We start from the raw sequence: 18175 nt of genomic DNA on the forward strand, positions 1-18175 counted from the left end.
GAAGAAATTAATCTTTTTGCGCCGCTGCCTGCGCTCAAATGTATGTATTGGTGTGTGTGTGTGTGTGTGTGTTTATATGTATGTATGCGTGGATGTGTGTTTGTATGGATGTGTGTGTGGGGGGTAAATAATTGCACAAATAAAAAAAAATTTATTAAACTTTTTTTTTTATTTAAAAAAAAATCTTACTTAAGACTTAATTTCACTCACAAATACACACATACACATACACACAAATACACACATACACATACACACAAATACACACATACACACTTACCTGCAGCTCCCGGCACTATATACAGGAAAAGCATGCGGCACGTGCACACGCGTTCGCTTAGGAACGCGCGGCCGCATGCTGTATATAACACCCCTTACTTAACCCTTTCAGTTCCGTACAGCAGATGTGCGCAAATTTTACCTACATGCGCCCCCTGTCTCCTCTCCCCTCTGACTCGCGCCACCCTCCCTGCACGGCTCTGGCGTCAAATGACGCTGCAGGTCATGTGACCCCGTGGCGTCATTTGACGCCGGTTGCCATGGAGACACGTCACGAACTCGAGGTCAGTGAAAAGTTCCAGAGGCCTCCCGTGATCCCCGACATTTATTTTAAATGCCTTCTGGGAAGCGCCTCTCTAAACGCCGCGCCCCCCTCAGAAAATCTCGCGCCCCAATTTTTGCGCACCCCGGCCGTACAGAACTGCTGTGTATAGGATCCCGTGGCACGGACGTGGTTCATATATAGCATTAAACTTTCTCATGCTTCACGTACATCTCATAATGACCTTGATAAAGACACCAGGCTCTTTTGTAATGAAGTATGTGATTAGGATGGAACCGTGATCACAGGCAGCGCAGATAAGTAATTTGTGGTCTGGGACAATGGATCAGTAACTTTAAATGGACCGGCCCACGTAGCAGGGGAAACTTGTCACTCTCTTTGTTTGTTTTTTGTTTTTTTACAAAGATTCAGTCTCTCCTCAAATATTTATTTTTACTTATCTGCTTCTTTTGTAAAAATATCAGTTTTCTATTTTCTCTAGGTGCATAATGCAAATATAATGTAGCAATGATTGTTCTTTCCCATTATCTGTTTAAATGAATTATGCTACACTCATTACCCAAACAAAACGATGAACAATGTCCCTGTATATACGACAATTCACAAGGGGGAGGAGTTATGCTCTGAATGTGGGGAACGCGTCTCTCTTAAAATCATTTCTTTTAAGACATCGGAGAACTCACACAGGAGAGAAACCATTCCCTTGCTCTGCATGTGAACAGGTCATTAACAGTCATCGCCAGAGATTACATACAGATGATAAAAAAAAACAGACAAATAATTAGGTTAATATGGAAACATTGTAAATGTAACAAAACTATTTAAAAATGCTTATTAATGTTTCCTTGTAAATCTGACATTGCAATGAACTCTTGTTAGTCCTGGGAGGCATTGCTCCTTGAATAAATGTGTTCTATTTCTTAGGTTGAATTTCCTGCACGGTGAGCTGAAGGAGGAGTACACCAGCTTACATACGCATACTAAGGAGATGAAAACCTCTCTCAACAATGCTCAGCTGGAGCTGAATCACTGGCAGGCTCGGTTTGACGAGTTTAAGGACCAGCACCAGACTATGGACATCTCTCTAACCAAACTGGACAATCACTGTGAGGTAAGGCTGCAGGAAAGCAATACGGTGCTTAGTTACAATCAAGCTGGGGTGGGGTTGGGGCAGATGGGCTGGTGGGGGGGGGGGGGGGCTGATGTCAGTGAGTGGGGGGTGGGGGCGGTCTTAGGCAGGTGGGCCAGGCTTCATGTTTTCGCTTTATTCTCCCTCTTGTGTAGCTTCTCACTCGCCTGAAGAGTAACCTGGAGGAAGAGAACCATCACCTGCTCAGCCAGATCCAGATGCTCAGTCAGCAGAACCAGATGCTGCTTGAGCAAAGCATGGAGAGCAAGGAGCATTACCATGAGGAGCAGAAGCAGTACATGTACGGGGGAGGGGTAACAGCGCTGACCAGCGTCTCGTGCCGTTCTTACCATTTCAGACACGCAACGCATTGGCCACGGCTGCAGCAAACGGGTTAAAACGCTGCCCCCAAATTCTGTTTTTAAATAGCCATTGTTTGCATAATTCTTTTACCAAAACTTGCTGCAGGAATCCTTCCTATCTTTCATGCTGAAGCAGTACAATTTGCATGCCCCTCCCAGTCCGGCTTCTCACTCCCCGCCTCGATCTCAGGGATTGGGTCGCTTTTAGAGGCTGGTTTTAAAATTATTTATATTTTGTTCATTCAAATTAAAAAAATGCATCAACCTTCTATTGAAATTCTCTAATAGTTTATAATTTCAAAGCCAGTATAACCAGCCTCACACTGAGACCCAAAAGGTCGAAACCGATGTCTGTGAGCAGGGTCACTGGCTCTGCACTTCATTAACCCAGGCTGTGCTGGAAAGCCGTTCAATACGGCTGGCGTAAGCTTATAGGGCTCCATGTTAAATGGATTAGAAGCAAAAGGTGACACAATGAGTGTCACGTGTGTGTTATTACTCAGAATCCCTGGCTGCAGTTGAAGCATTGCATGCTACGGGATGATGGTGACGGGCAGGGTTACAGACCTGTCGGACGTGTGAATGTGCTCACAAGGGATTTTTATTTCCTGTCGAAACCTATTACAGAATAGGTAAGATTTCATAGTGCAGCAGCTGCACCCTCTACTGGCTAGTTCAGGAACTGTCTGCAAAGGTTTAACGGGTTTACAAGTGAATCCACATTCCGTCCTCACTGCGCCCGGGGACCCGGTGTCGGCACTGCGCCCGGGGACCCGGTGTCGGCACTGCGCCCGGGGACTTGGTGTCGGCACTGCGCCCGGGGACCCGGTGTCGGCACTGCGCCCGGGGACCCGGTGTCGGCACTGCGCCCGGGGACCCGGTGTCGGCACTGCGCCCGGGGACCCGGTGTCGGCACTGCGCCCGGGGACCCGGTGTCGGCACTGCGCCCGGGGACCCGGTGTCGGCACTGCGCCCGGGGACCCGGTGTCGGCACTGCGCCCGGGGACCCGGTGTCGGCACTGCGCCCCATTTTATTCGCCGGTATATTTACGTTGTGTTTTTCCTCTCACAGAGATAAATTAAATGACTTAAGGAGACAAAAGGAGAAATTGGAAGAAAAAATAATGGACCAATATAAATTTTACGATCCTGCTCCAAAAAAGTAGGTTGTATTTTATTATTACTATTATATTATTATTAACCTTCATTTTAGAGTAACCCGTTTCAAGCATCCCATACAGTCTGCAGTTAGACCTAAAGTACCAATTCCTTTTATTTGGTCCCAAATGATAACAAATTTTGCAAGTTCTCAGAAGTCCGAGTTCCCTGAAACACATGGTAGTGCGTCCGGATCCGTCATATCGCCGCAAATACGGCGTTGTTTGTGTTCTATGGGGATTTCTGGCTCTATACCAGGGGTGGCAAACTGCAGTCCTCAAGGGTCACCTACAGTCCAGGTATTAGGAATATCCCTGCTTCAGCACAGGTTGCTCAGTCATTGTGACTGCACCAACTGTGCTGAAGCAGGGATATCCTTAAAACCTGACCTGTTGGTGACCCTTGATCAGGAGGTGGCCGCCCCTGCAGTATGATATTCACAGTTGTGCTTATTTCATGGTGTTTTTATGTCCAAAGGAAAAACCACTGGTCAGGAGCCCGAGCACTAGCCAAGCTGATCAAGCCAAGGAAAGAGCGCTCCAGGGAGAGATTAAAGTCCTCCCTGGAAGGGCAGACCGGGCAAGCGGACCTCACGGAACCAGTTACCTCGCCATCATCCTCCCGACCGCTCACGGTGCAGCAGGACAGTCCGGATAATACCTCCGTAGGCTCGGAGGAGAAGGAGGGCTCCGGGGCGTTCACTAGTAAAGGTATATTGTTCTCCATCCATGTGACAAATGATCTGATAGGAGATCTCGGTCCTGGCATCTAACCCCGCTAAATCCGGGTACCAGCAAGAGGCTGAATACAGCGCAGTGCGTAGAAAGAATAGTAATCATAATAATAACTTTATTTCTCCCATTAGGGCTGAAAGCGCGTCGCAATTACAGTATAGCGCGTGGTACGCAGCACATAGGAATATTACAGACACAGCCCCTGCCCCATAGAGCTTACAATCTATTTTTATCTGGTGCCTGAGGCACAGGGAGATAAAGTGACCCAAACTAATGAATACAACATTAATATTACACGTAACAGTACTGCAGCAGCGACGTATTAAAAGTGTGTGTGTGTGACGATATTATTTATTTTGTGTGTGTGTGTCGATATTTTTTATTTGTGTGTGTGTGTATAGATGTTTATAAGGGGTTTTCCTATTCTTTGCCCTGCTAGCACCATTTACAGGTATCTCTTAAAGTTATTGCTGTTATTGCTATTACATTCTTTCCAATATTAGTATTAAAAGAATTCGGCACATACACGCTCACATGTTTGCACACACGAAGTACCTGCACACATGCACAAGCGGAAGTGCACACGCAGGGATGTACATGCGTGTGCACACAAGGGGAAGTGCACACGTTCGCCCGAGCACGCATACACAGGTGGTCCTCTTGGCTTTAATCATGATCTGTTATATTTGGGCTTTCGTTCTGTTTTCAGCATTTGACTTTGTGTTTCACCTCTTCTTCATTTCTCTCCTCCTGGGTAACCTGGCTTACAATTAGCAGCTGGCCGCATAAAGTTTCCGTTTATGAGAAGCAAAAGCCAGGACAAGGAGAAGTCAGCACAGAGCCAGCGCCGTCTCTCTAAGCGTCTGCGGTTCTGGTCATCTTTCGACATTCCATCCTCTAAAAGCGACTCTCGCTCTCTCCCAGAAATCCGGGATTTCTAACTCTCCCCCTCTCTCCCCTCCCTCTCTCCTCTCCCCCCTCCCCCCCACCCCACACATAATCATGTTTTCTATAAATATGGGGAAAAAAAGATATATTTAAAGAAGCCCAAAGATTCCCCCGTAATCTCTGTCTGTGACATGGCAGATGTACGAACACGCCGCGTCCCGCATTGAAAGAAGGGAAGATTATTTATTCAGTAATTGGCGTTAGATCCCCAATATATTAATCAGAGAACCCGTACCCACTTACACACAGCGCACACGCAGCCCTCCACTGTTTTGCTATCCAGACTAAGTAAGTTAAGTTGCTGTGTGCTGCACAAATACTTTGCATGTGCAAGCCATATTGTGATATATATTGTGATATATGTTACGCTGCTGCTTTGCTATCAAAGCAGAGGCAATGGCACATATATAAACTGCCCCATGAAGGCTTACTGCAGCTATACTGCTTCTCTATACATGTGCGTGTAGCCTGCCGTCCACGCGTGTTCAGGAGCCGCTCTGCATGTTTGTCCTGCATTCCCTGTCCTAACATGCACTGGTGCTTCTGTTTCTCACTCTCTTATATTTCATTCCTAATTTCCCTTAACATTCCCGTTTGCTGTGACTTTTACCCATTGACGAGAGCCTCGTACCCCCTGGCGAGCGCCTCGTACCCCCTGGCGAGCGCCTCGTACCCCCTGGCGAGCGCCTCGTACCCCCTGGCGAGCGCCTCGTACCCCCTGGTGAGCATGAGAACCGCCCAATGTTTGAACCGTTTGAAAATTCCACTTTCCCATTTTTTCTCACCTTGTTTTTTTGTGTTTAATTGCTATGTTGCCAGCAATTTGTTGCACGTTCCTCTGGTAGGGAGACAAGGGGCTAATATTTTCTTACTATTAATCTGCAGGGTTCTCCCTGTCCTGTTACTATGTATGAGTCGGTCTTCTGTTACTGTATGAGTCTTTCCTTGTAGCACTTTATAAAGATAATGTTTCAAATGTTACAAAACTGAAAAGTGCATCACAATAGTAAGCTGAAGTACTTACCCGCCACTAAATGCATGGAATGTAATTATTCGTAAGTATTTTCTATCAATATTTCAGCTAATTATTGTGTTACAATTATACTGTTGGTTTCACATGGAGCGAATCCTTTTCAGTGCCACACACACTTAGAAGTAGGCCACGTGTAGGCCACGTGAGTCACGATGCCACAGGGCATTAGAATCCATTTTTTCTGTTTGTAAAGAATGTTAGATTTATACGTGGAGTTAAAGAGCATTGATAGGGAATTGGTTGTTTACGGGGGACAGACGCCTGGCTGTGTTCCTCGTTATTAGGTAGGAATACCATTTTCATTTAACTAACTGCAGATAGGTGACTGCCTCTGTTTCGTGGCCTGAGAAGGCGTGTTATAGGCGTGTTACAGGCGTGTTTGTGCATCTGGGCATTGACCGCATTATGAATATATATTCTTTAACTTGTCTGAAAAGGTCAAACATAGCCATGTATGTCCCGGTATCCAGGAGAACGCCAAAGCTTTGTCTAACTAATCACGGTGCCAACGTTTTATATAGAACAGCTTGTGTATAAGACTGAGGCACTCCAAGGTGTGTGTGTGTGTGTGTGTGTGTGTGTGTGTGTGTGTGTGTGTGTGTGTGTGTGTGTGTGTGTGTGTGTGTGTGTGTGTGTGTGTGTGTGTGTGTGTGTCAAGATTAAAGCAAATACCAAATATGACACTAAATATTTATTGATTTGTCGTTGATGTTCCCATTGGAACCGAAACATTGAATCAATAAATATTTATTGCTATATTTGGAATGCCTGCATGAATCTTGAGATAGATACAGATCTCTGTATATGTGTACACACACACACACACACACACATTGTGCACAAGAGGAGTGTTACAAAGTTCGGCTTTTTGAAGCAGATGAATCTGGTTTAAATTCCGGTATCTGCTTCTTCTGAGTGTGAACAAGTCAATTTATCTGCCTTAGGGCAGCAGGGGTGCCCAAACTTTCCTCGCTGCACCCCCCTGCCTGTCTCCCTCCCTGCTCGCCCCCCAGTTTGCGCACCCCTGCCCTAGGGGCCCGAGATTTGTGGCTGAAAGTTCAGTGTTTATATTAAATATTGTTTTAATGATAAAAAACGTTTTTTTATTGTTAACGTATATCAAGAGATCCGCATTGTATTTATTCTCCTGAAGTTTCACACGAGGCACGGAGGTGTGATACAATGTGTGCGGCGTCACGCTGTCCATCCTGTGATACCCGCCCCGGAGGTCCCGCGTGTGCGTCTCTGCGCTTGCCATGTCTGCTTTCACTGTGCGTCAGATGTGAAGTGAATAATCTGCTGCTTGAAATGCCATTTTGGTTTTATGATCAATTAACCCTTAACATGCCTGCGGTCCTGAAACACATTGCAGCTTAGGTGTGGTCACTGGGGGTGAGGTGGAAGCGTTTGGGGTCACGGGGAATTGGTTCTCGGCTCTGGTAATGCAAAAACCTGCTTATCGAGGATATAGTTCAGTGGTTTAGTGCATTCTCAGCTCACTGGTATCTCTCCGGCTGCAGCACTTTATGGGGTAGGGATCCTATCATTATTTTCCATGCTCTTTTATTGCATTGTACTTTACATTGTCTGCATATTTATACTGCATGCAAAGTTCTGTTATACACTATCCTGTGGTAGAACGGAGCAGTCACTCCGCTTAAAAAAAACTAAATCCAAACACAGAATAAAGAAACGTACTCTAGAAACATTTTATGCTAGTTTTATTTTCCTTCTTTGCGTGTTGGATACGTTGTCGCTGCTGACATATATATTGTGTTCTTGGGTAGGAAGCTAGTCACATTTTGGGCTTTCAATGTGGGTTATTTTTAAGGTGTCAGCAAAGCGAGAAAAGATGTCCGCTTCCGTTAGCCTCGTTACAATTCCCCTATATGAGTGGCCTGGGCTGTGACGCACAATTCCCCTATATGAGTGGCCTGCGCTGTGACGCACTATTCCCCTATATGAGTGGCCTGCGCTGTGACGTACAATTCCCCTATATGAGTGGCCTGCGCTGTGACGCACAATTCCTCTATATGAGTGGCCTGCGCTGTGACGCACAATTCCCCTATATGAGTGACCTGCGCTGTGATGTGTTTCAGGCTCTCGGCGCGGGGGGAGTTCCATATTCCGGCGGCTCTGCTCACTAGCTGCTGTTTTCCCCTCTTAGTTGCGATAGAACTTGCTCACAAGCAGCACAGGATGTCCTATCACGGGGGAAGCACCGAGAACATGGAGGGCTTAGAAAACAATGCTCGAAACAGGCGAATGGAGGCAGGATCCAGAGCTTACTCCACCTCCGCCATCCATCTCACTGCCACTGCTCCCACCCAAAACACCCGGCAACCAGCAAGACCCAAGGGTGAGCGTGTGTGGCATGAACCATGCACGTGTTTTATGTGTGTTTGCGTGCGTGTGTGTGTGTGTGTGTGTGTGTGTTTGTGTGTGTGTGTGTATACTATTTTACCATTGCATTAAAATGTGCATATTGTTTGGAAGAATACACTATAATACAACATTTAATACTAAGCTAAAAGACGTTTGTGAGAGCTTTTATACTACGATTATTTGGTCCGAAGATGTTTTCTACGCCTGAAAAAGTTTACTGAAACCCACGTGTGAGGGCATCAAATCCTTCACGTAAATGTGTGGCCAGATCCTGCATGGAAATATATCATTCGGTTCGGCAGAACAGAGAATGTTTCTTAGGGTGCAGGATACCCAGGGAGCACCTCTCCTGATAACACGCAGGCGCCGTGGTCTTATGTCTCATTACCACTATTTTATCAATCGTTCTGTTGTCCTTCTTTTCTTAATGAGATTTTCAGTAACTAATGGACACATTTTGTTCTAATCCGCAGGGTACAATTCTGACGATAACCTTTTCGAGCCGTTCCAGGAGCCTGAATTCAGCCACGCAGAGCCTCGTGGTAAATATATTTGTTTATTTTTACTCCGCGGGATCATGTTCTTCCCTAAGATCCCTACTCCGGCACGAACCCTCCGGTGATATATCTGCTTTCATCTTTCTCCTCTGTCCCAGGACCGCGAACAAGAAGTCTGCAAAGCAGCAGAAGTGCGTCAAATAGTTCCTCGCCTCTAAACGTAAAAGGTACCGGAATTAAAAGCCGCGTTTATTTTCAATGCTGAACTTTTAAATCTTTCTCCTTGGAAAAGTTGGTTTCTTCTCTTTATGGACCAGTTTTTTATATACTTGAGATTAAAATAATCTTCTCATAGAGAAGCCCTTAAAATATTGTTAAAAAATATAATGGTATACAGGCATACCCCACATTAACGTACGCAATGGGACCGGAGCATGTATGTAAAGTGAAACTGTACTTAAAGTGAAGCACTGCCTTTTCCCCACTTATCGATGCATATACTGTACTGCAATCGTCATATACGTGCATAACTGATGTAAATAACGCATTTGTAACAGACTCTATAGTCTCCCCGCTTGCGCACAGCTTCGGTACAGGTAGGGAGCCGGTATTGCTGTTCAGGACGTGCTGACAGGCGCATGCGTGAGCTTCCGTTTGCCTACTGGGTGATATGTACTTACTCGCGAGTGTAATTAAAGTGAGTGTCCTTAAACCGGGGTATGTCTGTACAGTATATTTGCTGTAAAATAGCCTCCTGTTACATTAATATGTATAAAAATGTTTATAGGTCTGCCACAGTCCTAATCTGGGGACCTATTGAACTCTTTAAATCACTGAAAATGATACAAACAGAACGTCATGTGAAGCAATATTTGAGGCGTGTGCGCGGGTCGGATCTGTTGCGATATTTGAGGCGTGTGCGCGGGTCGAATCTGTTGCGATATTTGAGGCGTGTGCGCGGGTCGGATCTGTTGCGATATTTGAGGCGTGTGCGCGGGTCGGATCTGTTCCGATATTTGAGGCGTGTGCGCGGGTCGGATCTGTTGCGATATTTGAGGCGTGTGCGCGGGTCGGATCTGTTGCGATATTTGAGGCGTGTGCGCGGGTCGGATCTGTTGCGATATTTGAGGCGTGTGCGCGGGTCGGATCTGTTGCGATATTTGAGGCGTGTGCGCGGGTCGGATCTGTTATAATAACAGGTCCTTATTTTTGTGCGGTGAGAGCGGACACTAAATACCTTTCTGGGTTGTGTTATGTTAGGTTCCTTGGGTTACCTGCCTGGCAGGTCGGAGAGTATGAGCAGCGAGGATATGATCCCCACCAAAGACCTTGTGCCTTTAGCCAGGGACAGCTACCTGCACCGCTCCAGCGCCGCCCTGCAGGTCTCCGCCAATAAGCCAGAGCCTCCACTTGTCAGAAATGGGCTCATCCCTTACGACACACCTGAGAAAAGTCAGCCCGGCCGTACCCGGGCCAGGCGGCGGACAGGCTCCCCGGGCAGCGAGATGGTGACATTGGAAGAGTTCCTGGAAGAGAGTAACAGATTGTCCCCGTCCACTGTAAGTACGGGTGCAGGGTGCTAATCTCCCTGATACCAGAGGGGGCTACAATGTGTCCCCCCACTGGCAGCGGAGGGGTTAAAGCACCATTCCTGCTACTTCACCGGGGGGGGGGGGGGGGTGTGTGTGTGTGGTGTGTGTGTGTGTGTGTGTGTGTGTGTGTGTGTGTGTACATATATACATGCTTCTCGCAGACAGACTTTGTTGTACTTTTTAGTCAACGAGCACTTATAAAAATGAATACAATTTTACAGAGCTCCCTCTCCTCCCCCTCCACCGTCTCCTCCACCCTCTCTCCCCCCCTCTCCTCCCCCTCCCCCCTCTCTTCCCTCCTCCCCCCTCTCTTTCCTCCTCTCCCCTCTCTTCCCTCCTCCCTCCTCTCTTCCCTCCTCCCCCTTCTCCTTCCTCCTCCCCCTTCTCTTCCCTCCTTCTTCCCCTCTCTTCCCTCCTCCCCCCTCCCCCTTTCCTCCCTGCTCCTACCCACTTTCCTCCACCTTTCCTCCCTCCTCCTACACCCTCTCCTCGTCCTCCGTCCTCCTCCCCCTTTCCTCCTGTCCCCCCTCTCTCCTCCTTCCTCTCCTACCCCCTCCTCCCCCTCTCCACCTCCTCTCCCCCCCCCCCCTCCACTCTGTATTGTTTGTAGATTGAAACTGACTTGATAAAGAAATCCCATCTTGCTGGTTTTATAATGGTTAATGCTGGTTTTATAATGGTTAATGCAGGTTTTATAATGGTTAATGCTGGTTTTATAATGGTTAATGCTGGTTTTATAATGGTTAATGCTGGTTTTAAAATGGTTAATGCTGGTTTTATAATGGTTAATGCTGGTTTTATAATGGGATTTGCACTCACGTGGGCTTCAAAAAAAGATATCCAGTTTATTAGACAAGGATCAAAACGTCGATCTTTGTGTAATAAACTGGATATCGTTTTTTGAAAACCACGAGGGTCTCAACTTTTGTATCTTTGGACTGCCGGTGGTAGCTGTATGCAGGACCACGGTTACCGAGTATCGGGGGTAGCTGTATGCAGGACCACGGTTACCGAGTATCGGGGGTAGCTGTATGCAGGACCACGGTTACCGAGTATCGGGGGTAGCTGTATGCAGGACCACGGTTACCGAGTATCGGGGGTAGCTGTATGCAGGACCACAGTTACCGAGTATCGGGGGTAGCTGTATGCAGGACCACGGTTACCGAGTATCGGGGGTAGCTGTATGCAGGACCACGGTTACCGAGTATCGGGGGTAGCTGTATGCAGGACCACGGTTACCGAGTATCGTGGGTAGCTGTATGCAGGACCACGGTTATCGAGTATCGGGGGTAGCTGTATGCAGGAACACGGTTACCGAGTATCGGGGGTAGCTGTATGCAGGACCACGGTTACTGAGTATCGGGGGTAGCTGTATGCAGGACCATGGTTACTGAGTATCGGGGTAGCTGTATGCAGGACCACGGTTACTGAGTATCGGGGGTAGCTATATGCAGGACCACGGTTACTGAGTAACGGGGCTAGCTGTATGCAGGACCACGGTTACCGAGTATCGGGGGTAGCTGTATGCAGGAACACGGTTACCGAGTATCGGGGGTAGCTGTATGCAGGATCACGGTTACCGAGTATCGGGGGTAGCTGTATGCAGGACCACGGTTACCGAGTATCGGGGGTAGCTGTATGCAGGACCACGGTTACCGAGTATCGGGGGTAGCTGTATGCAGGACCACGGTTATCGAGTATCGGAGGTAGCTGTATGCAGGACCACGGTTACCGAGTATCGGGGGTAGCTGTATGCAGGACCAGGGTTACCGAGTATTCGGGGGTAGCTGTATGCAGGACCACGGTTACCGAGTATCGGGGGTAGCTGTATGCAGGAACACGGTTACTGAGTAACGGGGGTAGCTGTATGCAGGACCACGGTTACTGAGTAACGGGGCTAGCTGTGTGCAGGACCACGGTTACCGAGTATCGGGGTAGCTGTATGCAGGACCACGGTTACCGAGTATCGGGGGTAGCTGTGTGCAGGACCACGGTTACCGAGTATCGGAGGTAGCTGTATGCAGGACCACGGTTACCGAGTATCGGGGGTAGCTGTATGCAGGACCACGGTTACCGAGTATCGGAGTAGCTGTATGCAGGACCACGGCTACTGAGTATCGGGGGTAGCTGTATGCAGGACCACGGTTACTGAGTATCGGGGGTAGCTGTATGCAGGACCACGGTTACTGAGTATCGGGGGTAGCTGTATGCAGGACCGCGGTTACCGAGTATCGGGGGTAGCTGTATGCAGGACCACGGTTACTGAGTATCGGGGGTAGCTGTATGCAGGACCGCGGTTACCGAGTATCGGGGGTAGCTGTATGCAGGACCACGGTTACTGAGTAACGGGGGTAGCTGTATGCAGGACCACGGTTACTGAGTATCGGGGGTAGCTGTATGCAGGACCACGGTTACTGAGTATCGGGGGTAGCTGTATGCAGGACCACGGTTACTGAGTATCGGAGGTAGCTGTATGCAGGACCCCGGTTACCGAGTATCGGGGGTAGCTGTATGCAGGACCGCAGTTACCGAGTATCGGGGGTAGCTGTATGCAGGACCGCGGTTACCGAGTATCGGGGTAGCTGTATGCAGGACCACGGTTACTGAGTATCAGGGGTAGCTGTATGCAGGACCACGGTTACTGAGTATCGGGGGTAGCTGTATGCAGGACTACGATTACTGAGTATCGGGGGTAGCTGTGTGCAGGACCACGGTTACTGAGTATCGGGGGTAGCTGTATGCAGGACCACGGTTACTGAGTAACGGGGCTAGCTGTATGCAGGACCACGGTTACTGAGTAACGGGGCTAGCTGTATGCAGGACCACGGTTACTGAGTAACGGGGCTAGCTGTATGCAGGACCACGGTTACTGAGTATCGGGGGTAGCTGTATGCAGGACCACGGTTACTGAGTATCGGAGGTAGCTGTATGCAGGACCACGGTTACCGAGTATCGGGGGTAGCTGTATGCAGGACCACGGTTACCGAGTATCGGGGGTAGCTGTATGCAGGACCACGGTTACCGAGTATCGGGGTAGCTGTATGCAGGACCACGGTTACTGAGTATCGGGGGTAGCTGTATGCAGGACCACGGTTACTGAGTATCGGGGGTAGCTGTATGCAGGACCACGGTTACCGAGTATCGGGGGTAGCTGTATGCAGGACCACGGTTACCGAGTATCGGGGGTAGCTGTATGCAGGACCACGGTTACCGAGTATCGGGGGTAGCTGTATGCAGGACCGCGGTTACCGAGTATCGGGGGTAGCTGTATGCAGGACCGCGGTTACTGAGTATCGGGGGTAGCTGTATGCAGGACCACGGTTACCGAGTATCGGGGGTAGCTGTATGCAGGACCACGGTTACTGAGTATCGGGGGTAGCTGTATGCAGGATCACGGTTATCGAGTATCGGGGGTAGCTGTATGCAGGACCACGGTTACCGAGTATCGAGGGTAGCTGTATGCAGGAGCACGGTTACTGAGTAACGGGGGTAGCTGTATGCAGGACCACGGTTACTGAGTATCGGGGGTAGCTGTATGCAGGACCACGGTTACCGAGTATCGGGGGTAGCTGTATGCAGGACCACGGTTACCGAGTATCGGAGGTAGCTGTATGCAGGACCACGGTTACCGAGTATCGGGGGTAGCTGTATGCAGGACCACGGTTACCGAGTATCGGGGGTAGCTGTATGCAGGACCACGGTTACCGAGTATCGGGGGTAGCTGTATGCAGGACCACGGTTATCGAGTATCGGAGGTAGCTGTATGCAGGACCACGGTTACCGAGTATCGGGGGTAGCTGTATGCAGGACCAGGGTTACCGAGTATTCGGGGGTAGCTGTATGCAGGACCACGGTTACCAAGTATCGGGGGTAGCTGTATGTAGGACCACGGTTACCGAGTATCGGGGGTAGCTGTATGCAGGACCACGGTTACCGAGTATCGGGGGTAGCTGTATGCAGGACCACGGTTACTGAGTAACGGGGGTAGCTGTATGCAGGACCACGGTTACTGAGTAACGGGGGTACCTGTATGCAGGACCACGGTTACTGAGTATCGGGGGTAGCTGTATGCAGGACCACGGTTACTGAGTATCGGGGGTAGCTGTATGCAGGACCACGGTTACTGAGTAACGGGGGTACCTGTATGCAGGACCACGGTTACTGAGTATCGGGGGTAGCTGTATGCAGGAACACGGTTACCGAGTATCGGGGCTAGCTGTATGCATTACCACGGTTACCGAGTATCGGGGGTAGCTGTATGCAGGACCACGGTTACTGAGTAACGGGGCTAGCTGTATGCATTACCACGGTTACCGAGTATCGGGGGTAGCTGTATGCAGGACCATGGTTACCGAGTATCGGGGGTAGCTGTATGCAGGACCACGGTTACCGAGTATCGGGGGTAGCTGTATGCAGGACCACGGTTACCGAGTATCGGGGGTAGCTGTATGCAGGACCACGGTTACTGAGCATCGGTGGCAATATACCGGTACAGAGAGTGCTCCACTTCTTAAACTTTTATAATGGGATTGGCAGGATGCTGGTTTACATGGGGGTTTATTAGTAGTACAGCGAAGGGTTAAAGGCCCTTGCCGTGAAAGTAAGAAATGAACACGCGGGTATTGTAAAAATGGCAGTGACTTAAATGTACTGTTTAAGTGATTTATTATGGGGTGGGGATGAAATCATGTGCAGTCAGGATAATAAGTCCATATAACACATTGCTCCCCAGTAATAATACTCCGGCGTTTCACAGACCTTACCCGCGGTACTGCGAGGTTAAGCAGAAAACCCTGCTGTGTAATTAGTGTTTTTTTCTTGTGGTTTGCAGGATGCAGCTAGCAGCAGGGACGACATGCTGGGGGATTATTTTAAGAAAGCAGGTGACCCTCCGGATATTGGAAGCCCCTTGGCTCAGCCAGGTCACAGAGACCCTCAGAATATGCCTACAAGCTATGTGACTCCTACTGTGACGTTGGCTATAGACGCCACAGAAGCAAGAGGCGGCAGGCCGGGGCAGTGTGTGAAACCAAACCCAAGGCAGGTGGATCCTCAGTGCAACGGCACAGGCTCCCTGCGACGTGCACAGCTAAATCAGTCCACCACTGGCTCCCGGCAGAACCCAGAGCCCCAGCTTCCAGGGGCCGCATGCTGCAGGGGTAACTCCGTGACCAGGGCATTTAGTCTGGCTACAGCAGACCTCCTCAAAGCCAACGGTTCGGACATAGGCAAACCGGAGAAAGCAGAGATGGAAGCTCCGACAGGAAAGGATTTGGGCAACCACATTTTGAGAGCCTCTACACCTTTGGGGTCCCAGGTCACCCTGAGGGAGAGGCCGCAGTCTGCCAGGATGTCCAGTACACTGCACGGGGATGACTCCTGCTACCGACCTTTGGATTTGCGGCGCCTGTCTTTGGCCATTCCGAAAGAAGACCAGACACCTCCACCTGCTGCCCCATCATCCAGCAGCCTACCGCAGCAATACACACCTGTACACAGTGCGGCAAGAGGGAAACCCAGGCCCGGCTCCCGCTCTGGGGAAGTCGCTCTCGTGTCTCCGGTCCGGCCCATACCAAGTATCCCAGAGGTGGAAGTCTCAAAAGGTTTGTCTCTGACTGGGAAGCCCCCAAACGCATCCCCTGAATACCACCCTACACCAGCCAGTGAAGAAGACCCCAGCAAAGGCGCTGCCCCCAAGAGTTCCCCTGCATCCCCTGACCCCAGTACTGACCCGCAGACTGTTTGGTACGAGTACGGCTGTGTGTGACCATTGGAATATATGATAAGACATCTGCAGTTTTGAATCAGAAGAAATTACATCTTTTTACAGATATTATATTTTTTATAAACTGTCCCTACAAGTAAAAAGCATTTTCCGGCACATCCTCCTTCCTGTCTCTGAATCAGGTGTAATTGATCGGATAAAATACCTAAGAGATAGTGCTAATTGTTACCATGTTGTCATTTTGTTTGGCAAAAGGTAAAGGTTTCACAGATGTTTAGTTATATGGGGCAATTCCTGGGGGTAAAAAGTCCAGGTAATAGTGAAAATGCTGCTCCCTGCATTGTGAAATAGTGAAGCTACTGCTCCCTGCATTGTGTAATGGTGAAGCTGCTGCTCCCTGCATTGTGTAATGGTGAAGCTGCTGCTCCCTGCATTGTGTAATGGTGATGCTGCTGCTCCCTGCATTGTGTAATAGTGAAGCTGCTGCTCCCTGCATTGTGTAATAGTGAAGCTGCTGCTCCCTGCATTGTGTAATGGTGAAGATGCTGCTCCCTGCATTGTGTACCATGTGTTGTTGGGTCCGAGGTCCCTGTACATTTCCCATATAACAGACACCGTGACAACACACCAAAGTGCAAATAAATACATTACTTTTCAGTGTAAAAACGCCCTTTCCAAAAATGGTGCTTTTTCTGCAAAGCCAAATGGAATCAGTAAACATTGGACCCAGATGGTCCTGCAGTGGTACACACTAAGGTGGCTGTGCCACGTCTAAGCGGTCAGGTAAGCAGCACTACAGAGGAGTATCGGGTATCACTGAGGAAATAATACTCGCACCATATTGTCAGGTTAAATGCAGAATAACCGTTTTTGTGGCCGATCCGTTGAACCCCGATGTTGCACGAGGTGACAACCCCTTGCCCGCCCCACTCATCCTCTCCACTAACCATAGCCGGGTAGGTGACACTGCCACGGTAAGTTCTCCCCCGACACGGGGTTAAACCACCACGGAAGGATTTTGTTCGGCAGGATCTGTACAGACGATGTAAATGAATGTGTTGTATAGCATTGCTGTGTAAATAATGTTTGTGATTTAAATTAATTTGCGGTTGCTTGTGACAGACACACAATGCTCCCTGCCCATCCCATTAACTCGGTAACGGTTAGCTAACGTGATTTGGACTGGGAGTACAGAAGCCCGATAAGAGCCAAACCCGGATATCTTGGTGTTTTCCATACGGTGCTATATCTGCCCTGCAGGCTCCAGGGAACATTGTATTTCCTGTTCTCAATGAATGTCTTTCCCTCATTGTAATTCCGTTTTGTTACATGTTTGATATAATGTTCCTTTCCGCTGCCTGTGTGGATCTCTATTTGATCAGATAACGAATGTTTACCGTTCCTTTTATTTCTGCTTTGCAAAGTTGCCACCCTAGATGTGATTTTGTTTTTTGGGGGGATGTAACCCTCACACTTTTGTTTTTTTTATCAGATTTGTGTACTTCTGTCTAATTATTCTAGTAATTATTGGCATAGAGACCCGTAAGTTATATAGTGATCAATGTGTGTAAAAATACTCAGATCTTTATAATAAAGAATACAAGAAATGTGGGATTCTCCGTATATTCTGTGTCTCGTTTCATCAAACCCCGATGTTTCTCACATTATTGTATTTGCCCCCATTGTTTTACAGGATAGGAACTTGGGGCCCCCATGAGCCAGGGTGGGGACTTGGGGTCCCTGAGTCAAATGTCACTACTTTTAGTTCTGTATGAAACTGCAACGTCATAGGTTGCGCCTTCCTATCGGACGGCCATTTAAATCCCCCTTACAACTAGGCAGTAATCTCAGTAACTTCACCAGTAAGTATCGGGGGGAGGGGAGTGGGTAAATAGGGAGTTTCTATTCTGGAGGACCCCCAGGTACTCATCCTGAGGGGGGGTAAGGGGAAATTAGGTTAGTTCGGGGGGAAATGTTACTTTAAAGCAGCAATACTATATTTCCCCCCCTTGTGTGCATCTGTATAGCGTGTGACAATGTATCATTCCAC

General features: G+C 48.7%; 1 protein-coding gene across 4 annotated transcripts in view; it reads left to right on the forward strand.

Moving 5' to 3' along the window:
* Window positions 1-17733, forward strand: part of CCDC88C (coiled-coil domain containing 88C) — a 110547-nt gene extending 92814 nt beyond the window's left edge. For 2 of the 4 annotated variants that reach the window (XM_075614543.1, XM_075614545.1), the window contains 9 exons: window positions 1487-1673; window positions 1847-1992; window positions 3126-3215; window positions 3689-3921; window positions 8094-8285; window positions 8785-8853; window positions 8967-9035; window positions 10069-10367; window positions 15232-17733. In XM_075614543.1, the coding sequence (XP_075470658.1) occupies window positions 1487-1673; window positions 1847-1992; window positions 3126-3215; window positions 3689-3921; window positions 8094-8285; window positions 8785-8853; window positions 8967-9035; window positions 10069-10367; window positions 15232-16167 (2221 nt within the window). In that variant the 3' untranslated portion in view covers window positions 16168-17733. Of the gene's footprint in view, window positions 1-1486; window positions 1674-1846; window positions 1993-3125; window positions 3216-3688; window positions 3922-4722; window positions 5182-8093; window positions 8286-8784; window positions 8854-8966; window positions 9036-10068; window positions 10368-15231 lie in introns of those variants that run through there. The other 2 variants (XM_075614544.1, XR_012803884.1) reach the window with 2 other exon arrangements.
* The last annotated feature ends 442 nt before the right edge of the window (window positions 17734-18175 follow it).

The sequence above is a fragment of the Ascaphus truei genome, chromosome 9 (assembly GCF_040206685.1).
Source record: "Ascaphus truei isolate aAscTru1 chromosome 9, aAscTru1.hap1, whole genome shotgun sequence".
Lineage (NCBI taxonomy): Eukaryota > Metazoa > Chordata > Amphibia > Anura > Ascaphidae > Ascaphus > Ascaphus truei.